Below are 14,088 nucleotides of genomic sequence, written 5' to 3'. Positions count from 1 at the left end.
GAAGGTTCTCACAAAGGCTGGACCGCCCCCTAGAGGACGTTTCTGGTTGTCACAATGTTGGGGGGCCACTGGTGGTCTTTAGGGGAGACAAGAATGTGAGTTACCCTGTAATGCACAGGAGAGCTTCACACACTGTCCCAAATCCCATACGACTTCATTCACGGAGGTGAAAAATTTGTTTGTAATCATCTGAATCTAGAGTCGAATTCCATTTTACATTGAACAAAAAAATATTTTTGCAGTCTTGATACATACCGAATTTTTCTGGAATGGAACTAGCGTACTGTGTTAACTGAGGGAAAACTGGCCTTTGCTTTGTTCAGAACTTAGCAAAAGTTGGTCACTATTCAAAAAAAAATGGTCACTGAAGGCAACCCATCCTTACTCTTTCAAAACACCCCTCTCAGTCAGCACTTGTAGATGGTGCTTCCTGGTGGTGCTACAGGAGGTCTTAGCGTCAACTTCATTCTGTCAGAGTGCACTGACACAGAATACATGAAGTGGTGTAATTACTTTTAATTCTCTTTTATAGTACAGGTGGCATTACATTTGTTGACTGACTGAACGTAGCATACACAGTAAGCATGTTATATTTCTATTAATTTTAAGAATAACAATAAAAATAACTAACACTTCAACTACATTACTATATGCTGGGCACAGTGCCAAGCATTTAGCAGTATTAACTCATCCTCAGAAAACCATCTGTTATAAACAAGGGGTGTGGGCTTAAGAGGGAGGGACACCACTGCCTTCCAGAAGAAAACCCCAAAGGTGCACTGTGACATCACTGCCCTCGGAAAGTCTCCGTGGCCGGGCCGGTGGGGCGGGGCCAGCTTTTTCACGGACAACCCCTCCCCAACATGGCTCAGCCTCCAGATGGGGCTTGCCACCAGGGCAAGCGGTCTGAAGGTCCTCTCCTCTCCTTCCCCAGTGCCCCAACTCCAGGGCTCCAGGGTCCCCCTGCCCACCCTCCTCTGGGGCAGGAGGCAGCCACTCCTGAGGACAGCTCAAAGCCATGCTCTGGTGTTCAGGGCTAGGGAAGACCCAGAGGTCCCTCCCCTGAAGAGCACAGTCCAACCTGTTCCTCTCCCCTGAAATACCAGCTGACAAATCTCCCCACTCAGCTGGACACTCTCCTCCCTGCTCCCCAAGCCCAGGCAACAGAGGGCCGTGTGTGGGAAGACTGAGAACACTGGGATCCCAGTGAGCAGATAGCAGGCAGGCTCCCAGTCCTGTCTCTACCACCAAGCCCAGGATGACCCTGGACAAGTCCCCCCCTCACCCCTACCTGCCCCTCCAGCCCAAGTTTCTTTGTGACGCTCAGAGCACAGCTGCAGCTGTCCCCCATGTGCCTGGGCCCCAGCGCACCCAGAGCCCGCACACCTATGTCTGACACGTGTAGCTCTCGAGGCGGCATGCACATTTCCCAAGTACACCCTTCTAACACTCGCCAACAAGAATGCAGCACCAGAGGGGAGAAGCCACTCAGCCCAGACCCCCCCGGGGGGTCCCTCACTAAAGGGGTCCCTCCGCCTTTCCCAGTCCTGCTCTCTGCCCCTCAGTGAAGTGCTGGCTCTGAGGAGCTGATCCAGTCTCCAGCCAGTCCGCCTGGCCCCAGCCCCCCACTCACTGTGTATAGTCTTCGCCGCAGCCTGGCCAGGAGAGGAAAGGAGAGCTCTAGGCCAGGGAACCGACGAGCTGCTGGCATCTCCACGGAGCTGGACCCCTGACTGGGTCCCTTGGACTTTGGCTTGAGAAGTGGGGGAGCAGGGACCTCAGCTTCTAAATTTCAGGTCCTGCCCAGAAGGGAAGCTGGCCAGAGGTCTGCCCTAGGAGCCCCCAAAATCCCACACCAGGGTTGGGATGTAGGGCAGAAGAAGAGGGTAGGTCCCCTTCTCTGCTGCACAGCTATTTCCACAGCTGGCTAGTCTGCCAGGGAGCAGGTTGGCTCTTCTCTGGACTGCCTGCAGCCTGAGTCCTCTCTGTCCTGTTTCTCTGTCTTCTCTCCAGAGCAGTGGTCACAGCTCCAGCCCTACTCCCTGGCTCCCCCTCCCGACTGCCCTCCCTCTCTCCCTCCCTCCCTCCTCCCTCCCTCCCCAGCTGAGCAGCTCTGACACTGGCTGAAAAAGGACCTTTCTGAATCACTGCCAAGAAGGCGGCGGGAATGGGGGGACTCTTCCTTCCAGCCACCCGCACTGGCCCCCCTGCCTCCCCATACACAAGGCCCCCTGTCTCTGGCTTCCACCCCAGCCCCCATAGTTGCAGACAACTCCTGGGATTTTAGGGTGGGGGCTATGTGAATCAAGCAGCAATGTACAGAGAATGGTTGCAGGCTCCCATATGGGCTTATCTGGGGCCTGGGAGCTGGTACATAGCCTGAGTGAGGGGCTAGGACCCCAGAGTCATCCCTGGATCCTGCAGGCAGACCCTTCGGAGACCCTCCCCCATCTCCCAGTCCCAGCCTTGGCTGGGCGTCTCCTGGCTCAGGCCCTAATGTGGCCCTGTTACCCTGGTGCCCGACGGAAATAGGAGGCCGGCAGCCTGCCAGAGCGGGGCAGTCCAGCCAAGATCGAGAGGGGGTGGAGGGGGTAAGGAATCTCCACCTCCTCCCCTGGGGTTGCCTTGTCTGCTGCCCACAACACCCAGGGTACCTCCTCCCCAGACCAGCTGGCCAAGATCCAAAGCCCCCTCAAAACAAACAAACATGCTCCTAGACCGGGCTGGGATTCCCCCCACCCCAAGCTGTAGCATTCAAGGCTGTATGATGTGTCTTGTATAGCACCCATACACACAGACAACAGCCCCAGCTAAAGGGAACTAGAGACACTCCATCAAGCCCCCATGGGCCCCCCATGTTCCTGGAGCTGACAAATGATCCCTCTGCCCCTCCTCAAGAGAGCCAGCTGCTCTTACACCCCCCTCACCACAGCCCCCAGACACACCTGACAGCTGCAGGAAGTCCTCGCCGGCTCCCTCAGCACCCCCACCCCACCCCCCACCATGCCCAGGGAGCCCCTGTTTCTTTCACACTGCTCTCTTGTCCCGATCCAGCTGGCGACCAGCACTGAGAGCCCCAGCTGGCTAGTGGAGCAGGCAGCTGGGGTGAGAGTTTGGGGGAGTCAGCATCCCAGGCTCTCTTTCCAAGGCCTCTCTCAGTGTTTGGAGAGGAGGTACCCAAAGGGACAGCCATTTCCTGGCCTGAGCCCTGATTTGGGGGGGGGGTGAACACACTCCAGCAATCAGTCCTTCTTCCCCATCCCCCTGTCATCCACCCCAAAGCTTGTGGAGCCAGCCAGGCGCAGCCTCCCCTCTGTCCCAGTGAATCCCCCGTCTGAGGCCGGGGTCACAGATAATGGACCAGACCAGGCAGAGGTCACACTGGAGCGGACTCTTCCCCAAACCCTGGGAGGAAATGTCCACAGTTCAGAAAGGAACGCCCACGGCCTACCTCCCACCAGCACCACTCTGAAGGAGGCCAGGGACCTGATCCCGGGAGACAATGGAAGCAGGATTACTCCCTCGGCTCCCAGGCGGGGCTGCTGGGTGACAGTGGCCAGATGAAAAACCCTAGGCACCCCCTGAAAGATGTGCCCCAAATGCACCAGAACCCCGTGCCTGACTCTCCCTCGGACACAAGGTAAGAACAAGCCTCAGCAGCTTGCTCGGCAATCCAGCTGTGAGACGCTGTAAGAAAAGAAAAGCATGGTCAGGGGTCTGAGCTCAGGCCAGGTCTGGGACCCCTTGCTCCCAGTCCTGGAAAACAGCTCCCACCTTCTGGCCCACCTTTGTCCTGTCAGCTATTGCCCTCTGCCGGCCAAGAGAGAAAATGCTGGATCTCCAAGGAGAAGGAGCAGTGGTCCCATAAATATGGATGGTGACCTTACTTTCTAAAGCAAACGGGGACGTTTGGCTTGATACGCATATTTGAACGGACTGTCCACGGGAATGTCCAGGAAACAGGGATGCAGTGCCCGGAAATGACTAAACCCAAAAGCAAGCCCAGAGGCCAGCGGAATTGGGACCCAGAGACACTGAGGCCAATGCCAGCACCAGTAATTCATCACCACTGACTCACCCCGCCCCGCAACTCCCCACAGCAACACCAATGCTTCACCCAGCCTCCCGGGAGCGTAGACACCCCTCACTCCTGGCTGCAGTGCGCAGGGCCGGGCCCTCCGCTCACCATCAGATGATGGGGCAAGGGCCCGGGCACCTGACTGTCCCCCAGGCTTCCCCCATTACCTGCAGGGCCTCCGAGCCCCCAGGCAGGCGCTGATATGCAGATCTCTCCCCCATGGAACCCAAACTGCCCGCGTTAAGGCCAGGAGGGGAGCAGCGCCCTCCCGCAGCCCCCGCCCCGCCAGCGGCACCGGCGGCGTCACTGCCCTGCGTCCTGCGGGGCCGGGCCTGAGCATCCTCTAGTCTGGAGTCTAGGAGAAGGGCAGGGCCGCTAAAGCACATCGGCCGGGGGAGCTCTGGTCCTGGCCCCCACCCCGCACGCACCCCACGGCCTCCTTTCCACCCCCCACCCGCTGGCAAGAGCCCCCGCGGTTGCTGTCTCTCCGGCTCCGACCGCGGCAGGCCCCTCCCCCAATCCTGTCCTGTCTGCACCAACCAGCCGCTGCCTCTCCGCAGGGCCACAGCCTGATCCCCAGACCCATGGCTCCCCTGGGCCCCTTGGTCTCCGGGATCCCAAAGCTCCACAGCCACCAGCTTGGCTCTGGGGATTCAAGGGTCCCCATATTCCATGATGGGGGGGGGGGTCCATCCAAGAAGCATACAGAAGAGAAGCAGCCCCTGTCCTGAACCAACCTGGGACCCCTCCCTCTAGACATGGGGCCTGAAGCCTATCCCTCCACCAGCGTAGCTTCCACTGAGCTCCAGGAATGAGCCCACCTGCCGGCTCCCGGCGGCTCCTCTTCACTCCGCTCCACCTTCTCTTCCAGCCGCAAACCTGCCCGGCCCAGCGCGGTGGGAGCCACGCCTCCTCCGGCACCGCCCCAGCCCCCACCACCCTACGCCTCTTCGTAGCCGGGCCTTGACCTTTCCCTCCCGCCCCCTCCCCCAGATAGCCCGGGCTGTGCGCGCGGGAGGGCAGGGCAGAGCGCTGGGGCTGACCTCTCCGGCCTCCGAAGAGCGCCCCGCGTGCCCACACTGCCTGCCCGAGGAGCTGCCCCTATACCTGCCCACCACGAACTGTCACCCAGCATCCAGGTGAGGCCACAGCTGGCAGAGGAAGCCTCACTGCAGAGGCTCCTCCTCCCCGCCAGCCACCAGGGCTTCGAGGCGAACGCACACCCTCTCATTTTGCTGGCATCTGAAGCATCCACTGACTCCACAGTAACAGGTATTTACGGCTGAGCTCAGGGAACTTCACCCCTTTTAGGAGGAGAGAGATGCTGAGACACCCGGCCACACACTCAACCTCAAGAGTGAGGCGAGATCCCAGGCAGGCACTAGGTGAGTTTTCCATAAGGCTCCCCCTCCTCACAAGCTCGGTCGCAACCCTAAGTATGCCCCTGCCAGGCAGCGGTTTATGCGAGGCAGAAGCTCCTCTGCGTCTTACTGCAGCTACGACAGAAACTAGTTTTGGGGGTAGCTGCAAGAACCCCGAGTCAGATGGCTGTGGAGAAAGAGGCTGAAAATGCCAGGCCCGTTCTTTCTTCTCCTGGTTGGGTGAAGGGTCTGATCCAAACCATTCCTCCTTCCAGCTTTTCTCTCCCTTCCTCCTCCCCTATAAGCCCCCTGCCGTCTTGTTATAAAGATACCACAGATCCAACCTGCCTCTAGGATTTGGGGAATCCCGCCCACGCGCACACCTCTCTGGTCTGTAACTTGCCCCCATATCTCTAAAAGGGAGCGGGAGTAGCCCGGAATCTGCTGTTCACCCCCCTCCCCCAGCCTCTCCAACAGCATCAGTGAAGTGACAAATCCATACTGAGGAGCAGACGTGACATGTAATTTCCGGCCAAGAGGATTTTTCCAAAACAATCTACCGTATTCTCGGGAATATATGCCAGTCCCACCTCCAAGCCAGCCCTCTGCCACCTCTGCCCTCCCTCTTCTCCAAGCCCTAGAGGAAAAACAACATATTGGGTAATGCTGGTAGCTCCTCTCTCAGCCAGAGGATTATCTTGCTTTACATGTCAGTCCCACCAAGCCCAGGCAGCTTCAACTCACCCTCTGTGAGCAGGACCCAAGCTTCTGGATCCAGGCCAGGCTGGTTCCCCTCAGGTCCTCATCCCAGAGGGAATGCATTAGGCAGCCCCACACCTTCAGGTCAGCCCAGGTCTGACATCATACTGGTTTGAGGAGGAGGCTGGCCAGGGGCCACAGGAGAGAAGGGGATGATTCAGATACATACCATGGCTGTTCACACCCTCTCCATCTCCAGGACACAGCGGCCCACTCCCTCCCAGGGGAGCTTGGCATCTGAGATCCTGAGGACTGGCAAGGCTGAGGCATACTTGGCAGCAGCGCTGGGCCCACAGGCCCTGAGTCCAGCCCTAAAGCCTCTTCGCCCTTCTCGTTAACTGTTGGTGTTTCCTAAGACTTTTGCACTCTCCCTTCTCAATGGATGTTCTGTCCGTGGGTCGTCACCTCTCCTCCTAGAACTCTGATTACCACCATGAGCTATCTGTCTCTGTTCCCGAGTTCCTGAAGCCCTAGACCAGTGGTTCTCAACCTTCCTAATGCAGTTCCTCATGTTGTGGTGACCCCCAATTTCATTGTTACAAATTGAACATAACTAAACATAGTGATTAATCACAAAACAATATGTAATTATATATGTGTTTTCCGATGGTCTTAGGCGACCCCTGTGAAAGGGTTGTTCAACCCCCAAAGGGTCGGCGACCCACAGGTTGAGAACCGCTGCTCTAGACCCACATTTCTACACATTACAGGACAGCCCCACCAGGAGGACGCATAGGTAGGTACCACTAATTCTGAGCTCATCATGAACCATTTAAACCTAGCTCATGGGTGCCCCTGTATCCTGATTGAAAATCACAAGCCAACACCAGCCACCCAAGCTAGAAACCTCACCCCTGCCCCCCCCCCCCCCCCCCCGACAGCCATCCTACCTTCCCTAGGCAGGCCACAAAATCTTGTTGTTTCTGCCTCTTTATGATTCCTCCCATCAATACCACTGGGATCAAAATGCAGGCAGGCCTGGGCTGAAATCCTGGCTCTGTCACTTTCTAGTTGGGCAACTTTTGGGCAAATGACTTAACCTCTAAGCCTCAATTTCCTCATCTGTAAAATGGGGATAAATAATACCTCCTTTATAGAGTGTAGATTCAATGAGATCATGAATGGCATACTTAGCACAGCACCTGGCACACAGTTGCCTATTGTTACTATTGTCATCTGAGCACAGATCTGAAGTCCCTTCCCTGCTTAAAGCCTTCTGTAGCTCCTCATTGAACCAAATACAAGGCCCTTCAGGATCCACTCCTTGTCTATTTGTCCAACTCCATCTCTTACCATTTCCCTTCAAATGTCTCCATGTTTTCAAATCCAGTAAAGCAAGCACCTTCATGGAAAGAGGGGCTGCCAAACTCATTACAGCCCCTCCTGTCCCAGGCCCACTAAGCTACTTTGCTCCCACAAAGCCACTTCAGCCCCAGGGACAACATGGCCGGTCACTCAGGCAGAAGGGGAGTCTTCTCAGAAAGGCCTTCTCAATGGAGGAGAGAGAGAAAGGGACAGGGAGGAGAGGGGGAAAGAGAGAAAGGGGGTGGGGGGACCTGAAGGGGAAAGGGGGGTGACAGGGAGGAAAGGCAGGGCACAGAAGCAGAGGCAGATACATCCATCCGACAGAGGGGCCCTCCTGTGCCTCATCTCCTTAGACCACAATGGAGAAAGAGGTGTAAGGATCTCCAGAGAGGAAAGGATCTGACTAAACATCATGACACAGACCAACACTGAATTCAACACCTCCCCGCATGTACCAACTTGGCCTTGAAAGTATTTTGTAACTGTTTCATGCTCCACCAGCTAGAGACTGGCGTGCCAATCCTGACGCTCCGAGACAGGACACTGAGAGCCCTAATGCATTCCTGAAGCACTCCTCTCCCCCCAACACAAACACCACTCAAGTGACCGGGTAAATTCCTGCAGCTGCCTGGGTCTTCTGCACACCATGCCAATCCTCTGGCCCAGACACCAGCATGGCACCAAGGCCCGGCAGTGTCTCAGAGCAAGGGAAGGATGTAGTTCCAGCAGCCCGGCACTCCCAGAGCTCTTCCAGGGCTGGGCAGAGGACGCCCAGCTAGTCACTCGCATTCTGGCCCAGGCCTCACCCCACCCCCACCCCTGGGGAGAGCCTAGAGCTGAAGTGGCCTATTGTTGGGCTCTGGAGGTGGGGTGGGGAAAGCCAGAGCTGTGTATTGTAAACCATTTACTCTGCGAGGGGGACTGCTCATCCCCATGTTACAGCAGAACCCCAGGAGCTAGGTACATCCAGTGCAGAGCAGGCTGCCGGGCCCAGGAGACGAAGGGTCTGAACCTGGGAGAGAGATGTCAGGGACTTCAAGACATTTAAGATACCATAAGTCCCACCATATCCTGCCCACCCATTTTAGCAATAGAGAAACCAAGACCCTAAGTTGGAAGGGACTTGCCTGGTCCAAGGCACTTAAGAACCTGTCATAGGGAATGAATCTCCAGGAGCTGGGGGAGGCCAACAATTCAGAGTGATGGTAATTTTCTTCTGACCATGGAGGAGGAGCAGCCCTGCCAAGATCAGGGACTAGCAAAGGCCAGGGGCCCAGAGAGGAGACCCTGACTCATTAGGAGACAGCACACAGAGGAAAGGCAGAGATAAGAAGAACCCAGTGTTCTCATACCCGCTGAGGCCCTTGGCTTTCAGGTTCCTCAGGAGGTACAACTGCTGAAAGGAGAGACCAGGCCAAACAGCTCACCCTACACCCCTCCTCAGTCACTCATATACCTACTATGTTTTTCACCTTGGGCTAGGATTTTGGGGGACTATAAAGGAGAAGTCACAGTCTGGGCTCTCAAGAAAACCCAGGTTATGTGCAGGTTCTTTACTAAAAGCTTTATTTCCATTGGCCGATTTAAACCCCCACCCCTTACTACATTATTCCCATTTTACAGATAAGAAAACTAGCTCTGAAGAGGTGGCCATGATCACCCAGAAAGTAAGAAATGAAGCCAGAATTCTGTACACTACATTGCTTGGTTCAAGGATGCAGGCCCATGGTGGATAGAGCCGGGGTCTTATTCATTAAATGTATGCTAGATACTGAATGAATTCATGGATTCTCTAAGGTTAAAGAGGGGATAAAGACAGCGGTTCTCAACCTGTGGGTCGCGACCCCTTTGGCGGTCGAACAACCCTTTCACAGGGGTCGCCTAAGACCATCCTGCATATCAGATATTTACATTACGATTCATAACAGTAGCAACATTACAGTTATGAAGGAGCAACGAAAATAATTTTATGGTTGGGTCACAACATGAGGAACTGTACTTAAAGGGCCAGAAGGTTGAGAACCACTGTAGAGAAGACTGTAGATTGCAAACATGCACATAATTTCACTCCTTCCCAAAACTCTACCAATATTACAATTTAAAAAGGAGAAATTTTTGAATGGCAGAAGTCCCCAAGGATAAGAACAGTAGAGACAACCCACAACAAAACTTTGGAAGCTGGAAAGCAGATGGGCCTGTGACAATTGAGAGGATGTGTTCTACCAAAACTACAGAGTATACCAACAAAGGAGAAGACACAAGATACAGGAAACAGAAGATCCCAACACAGAAGAGCTGGGAAGGAAATGCCCAGGATGCTGGAGAGAGATCCCAAGAGGACAGCTAAGCATCATGATAGAAAGCTACCAGTCCATGCTGCTCCAGGACACAAGGCCCTGAAACCTCTTCAGAAAGATGGATCTGATAGAATACCGAATGGAAAGTAACATCTTGATAAATTTAGACAGTGACTGGAGAGTTCGACTCATTGAAAGATACATAGAAAACTAAGCAAACAGAAGAACCAACTCCAGGGAGAGCAAAAAGTGGTGCAGGAAAGGAAAAGTCATCATAGTTTATTATACCATAACAATGTAAACTCGGACAGTAGAGTGAAGGAAAAAAAAATGAGATATACCTAGAGTGGATGGACTGAAAGATGGGAAGCATTAAAAGGTGGAAAGGTGGGAATGAGGGAATTAAAGTCAAATCCTCATCTTGGACCAAGATGGAATAATAGAGATCAGATTTAATTTCCTGACTGAAATAACAATAACAGAAAAATAGATAAAATATACAAAATGGTTTTAAAGATATCAGATCTCAGGAAACAAAAGACAGTGATACCCATGAGACAGGAAACAAAGGACCTCAGCCCTACAGTTGGGTTTCCAAACTACAGCCCAGGGAAGGGAACCAGTCAGACTCCAAAAGACTCCCTTAGTTGTGGAGATGGAGCTGAGTGTGGGGATACTCATGCGGCCAGAGTTCACAGAACAGATTATCAGAAAAGAGAGGGCACCATAAAGGTCTCTGAAGGGCCCCCTCAAATATTCAGCTGAGTTCTGATCACCACATGAATGTGCAGAAACTACCCAAGGCTGGGAGGAAAAACACTCAAAAGGATAGAAGTAACAGTGCCTGGTACACACAAGTCTGGGAAAAGTGCCTATTCCTAACAGGTTGGAAAAGCTAGGCATTGAGTAAAATATACAAATGGGTCTTGCCTCAGCAGTGGGGAATTATTAGCCCTAGACTGAGCACAGCTCTGGTCCCACTTAACAAATCTTAAAAACAAGACCCAAGAGGATCACACTATTTCCAAGTCACTTAACTATATCCCTGAACAAAGCTCAAGAATATTTAATACACAGCAATCAACAAGAACATTCACACCGTCTGGCAACCAATAAAAAATTACTAGGCATACAAAAACCTATAATCCATAATAAGGAAAAAAGGCAATCAATCAAAACCAACCCAAAACTGACACGCATTAGAATTAGTAGACAAAGACATTAAAACAATTATTATAACCATATTTTAAAAAAGACTATAATTGAACTTCTAGAATAAGAACTACACATTATGAGATGAAAATATAAACTGAATGGAATCAGAGGCAGATTAGACACTGCAGAAGAAAAACTTGAAGACACAGTACTAGAAATTCCAAAATGAAACAGAGAGGAAAAAAGAGATTCCTTTTTAAATGAACAAAGCATCCATGGACAGTGGGACAATTTCAAGTGGCCTAACATATATATAATTAGAGTTCTTAAAGAAAGAAGAGAGAAAATTGGGAACAGAAAAAATATTTGAAGGACTTATGGCTGAAATTTTCCAAATTTGATGAAAACTAAGCCCTCAGACTCAAGAAGTTCAGTGAACTCCAAGTACAAGGCACATGAAGGAAACTACACAAACACATATAATCAAACTGCTCAAAATCAGTGATAAAGTGAAAATCTTAAAAAGTAGCTGGGAAGGCGAGGGAGAAACGTAGCATAAAGAGAAAGAAAGATAGCCCTAACCAGTTTGGCTCAGTGGATAGAGCGTCAGCCTGCGGACTGAAGGGTCCCAGGTTCGATTCCGGCCAAGGGCATGTACCTTGGTTGCGGGCACATCCCCAGTAGAAGGTGTGCAGAAGGCAGCTAATTGATGTTTCTCTCTCATCGATGTTTCTAACTCTCTATCCCTCTCCCTTCCTCTCTGTAAAAAATCAATAAAGTATATATTTTTAAAAAAAGAGAGAAAGAAAAAGATGACAGCACATTTCTTGCAGAAACAATAGAAATGAGAAAACAATGGTACAACATCATTAAAGTACTGAAAGAAAAAATTAACCAGAATTCTATTTCAATGGAAATTTTTTGTTGTTGTTAGTTCATGTCTTTTATTAACCCATATACAATTACTTGACTTCTGGTTTGTTGAAGCAATAGTTCAGACAACATTTGCCACAATGTCTGTCAAAGTGGCTGGCCATAAAAACTCCAGCATTCATCTAAACAGCACTCCCAACGAAGGCAACTGATTTTGCCATTCTCATCCACTTGGTAGTACTTCAGGACAGCCAGCTTGACCTTTTTTCTCTTATGTTCATTCTTCTGGGGAGTGGTGTTTAAGACTTCCTCTTCCTTGTCTTAGCACGACTACGAAGTTTCAACACAAGATGAAGAGTGGACTCCTTTGGAATGTTGTAGTCAGACAAAAAATATCCATCTTCCAGTTGCTTGCCAGCAAAGATCAGTCTTTGCTGATCAGGAGGAATTCCTTCCTTATTCTGGATCTCGGCCTTTACCTTTTTTACTGTGTCCAAGGATTCTACCTCGAGAGTGATGTTCTTCCCCATAAGGGTTTTCATGAAAATCTGCATCTTGGCCTTGATTCCACCGCAGATGGCAGATCAGAAAGTCAAAATATGTTTTTAAAATAAAGGCTAAATAAACTTTTTAAACATATAAAAGCTGAAAGAACTCAGCATCAGCAGACAAACCTACACTACAGTAAATGTTAAGGTCCTTCAGATAAAGGAAAATAATACCATATAGAAATATGGATCTCTGCAAAGAAATGAGCAGCATTGGAAAAGCAACTACATGGGTAAATAGTTAAGATATCTTTCTTATTGTTTAATTACTTTAAAAGATAAATTAACTGTTCAAACAAAAATAATATCAATGTAGTATGGTGTTTATAACATGTATAATTTTTAACAATAACAGCACAAAGAAAGGAGAGAAATAAAAATATACTACTAATATCACTTGGAGGCAGACTATAATAACTTAAAGATGTATATTATAAATCCTGTAGACATTACAAAAAAACTACCCTCATAAACATAGATGCAAAAATTCTTAACAAATACGTACTTAGCAAACAGAATTCAACAATATATATAAAAAATAACACATCGCGACCAAGTGGAGTTTGTCTCAGGAATGTAAGGTTGTTATAACATTTAAAAATCTATCAATGTAATTCAACATTTTAGAAACCTAAAATAGATCATTTTGATAAACACACAAAAAAGCTTTTGACAAAATCCAACATCCATTCCTATTAAAAAATCTCAGGAATAGAAGTGAGCTCCTTCACCTGATCAAGGTCAATGAAAAACCGACAGCTGACATCATGAGTAATTGGGAAAGACTGAATGCTTTTCCCTGAAGATCAGGACCAGGAAATCTAATGTTCTATTCAACATTATACTAGAGGATATAATTAGGCATAAAGATTACAAAGGAAGAAGTAAAACTGTCTTTATTAGCAGATGACATCACAGTCTATATATAAAATCCAATGGAAGCAACAAAAAAGCTACTAGAATAAGTCAGGTTAGCAAGCTGGCAGGATTCAATATCAATATACAAAAATCAATTGTATTCATTTATACTAGCAACAAACAATTGGAAACCAAAATTTAAAAAGTAACACCATCTTATAGCAGCATTACTGACAACCAAAAGTTAAGAAGCAACCATCTATGAATGAATCAACAAAATATAGAATATTCATATAATAGATTATTATTCAACCTTAAAAAAGAAGGAAATTCTGACACATGCTACAACATAGATGAACCTTGAATACATTATGGTAAGTGAAAAAAGGTTAAATACTGAATAAAGAGTCACTGTTTTGGGGTGTGTTTGTTTGAGAGAGAGGAAGGGAGAGGGAGAGATAGAAACATGAATGCAAGAGAAGAGAAACATCAATCAGCTGCCTCCTGCACATTCCATACTCGGGAATGAGCCTGAAACCCCGGGCATGTGCCCTGACTAGGAATCAAACCAGCGACCTCTTGGTTCGTGGGTCGATGCTCAACCACTGAGCCATAACAGCCAGGGGGAGAGTCAGTGTTTAATAGGTACAGAGTTTCAGTTTTACAAGATGAAAAATATTAAGAAGATGGATGGTGATGTTTGTACAACAATATGAATTTACCTAACAATACTGAACTGTACACTTAGAAATGGTTAAAATAGTAAATTTTGTTATGTATATCTATAATAATAAAAGCATAATATGCAAATTAGACTGGACGTCCTTCCGGATGTCCTTCCAGGCTGAAGATGG

The 14,088-nt window shown here is 49.7% G+C and overlaps 1 protein-coding gene, 1 long non-coding RNA gene and 1 pseudogene across 7 annotated transcripts in view; 1 reads left to right on the top strand and 2 right to left on the bottom strand.

The window, feature by feature from the left end:
- The window catches only part of TNK2 (tyrosine kinase non receptor 2), a 29,241-nt gene extending 22,919 nt beyond the window's left edge, over positions 1 to 6,322 (bottom strand). For 3 of the 6 annotated variants that reach the window (XM_014459228.2, XM_023757315.1, XM_023757317.1), the window contains exon 1: positions 6,184 to 6,321. In XM_014459228.2, coding sequence (XP_014314714.1) covers positions 6,184 to 6,261 — 78 coding nt within the window. In that variant the 5' untranslated portion in view covers positions 6,262 to 6,321. Of the gene's footprint in view, positions 1 to 1,633; positions 1,992 to 6,183 lie in introns of those variants that run through there. The other 3 variants (XM_023757314.1, XM_023757318.1, XM_014459229.2) reach the window with 2 other exon arrangements.
- LOC106697826 lies at positions 5,068 to 9,279 on the top strand. The gene is made up of 3 exons (XR_001349077.2): positions 5,068 to 5,217; positions 5,390 to 5,463; positions 9,127 to 9,279. It is a non-coding gene; the product is annotated as an uncharacterized LOC106697826 (long non-coding RNA).
- Positions 9,280 to 11,856: 2,577 nt separating this feature from the next.
- Positions 11,857 to 13,524, bottom strand: LOC102434088 (annotated as a pseudogene).
- Positions 13,525 to 14,088: the final 564 nt, after the last annotated feature.

The sequence above is a fragment of the Myotis lucifugus genome, unplaced genomic scaffold (assembly GCF_000147115.1).
Source record: "Myotis lucifugus unplaced genomic scaffold, Myoluc2.0 scaffold_105, whole genome shotgun sequence".
NCBI lineage: Eukaryota > Metazoa > Chordata > Mammalia > Chiroptera > Vespertilionidae > Myotis > Myotis lucifugus.
The sequence above is the reverse complement of the archived record's forward strand: the minus strand, read 5'-3'. Positions and strand labels throughout refer to the sequence as shown.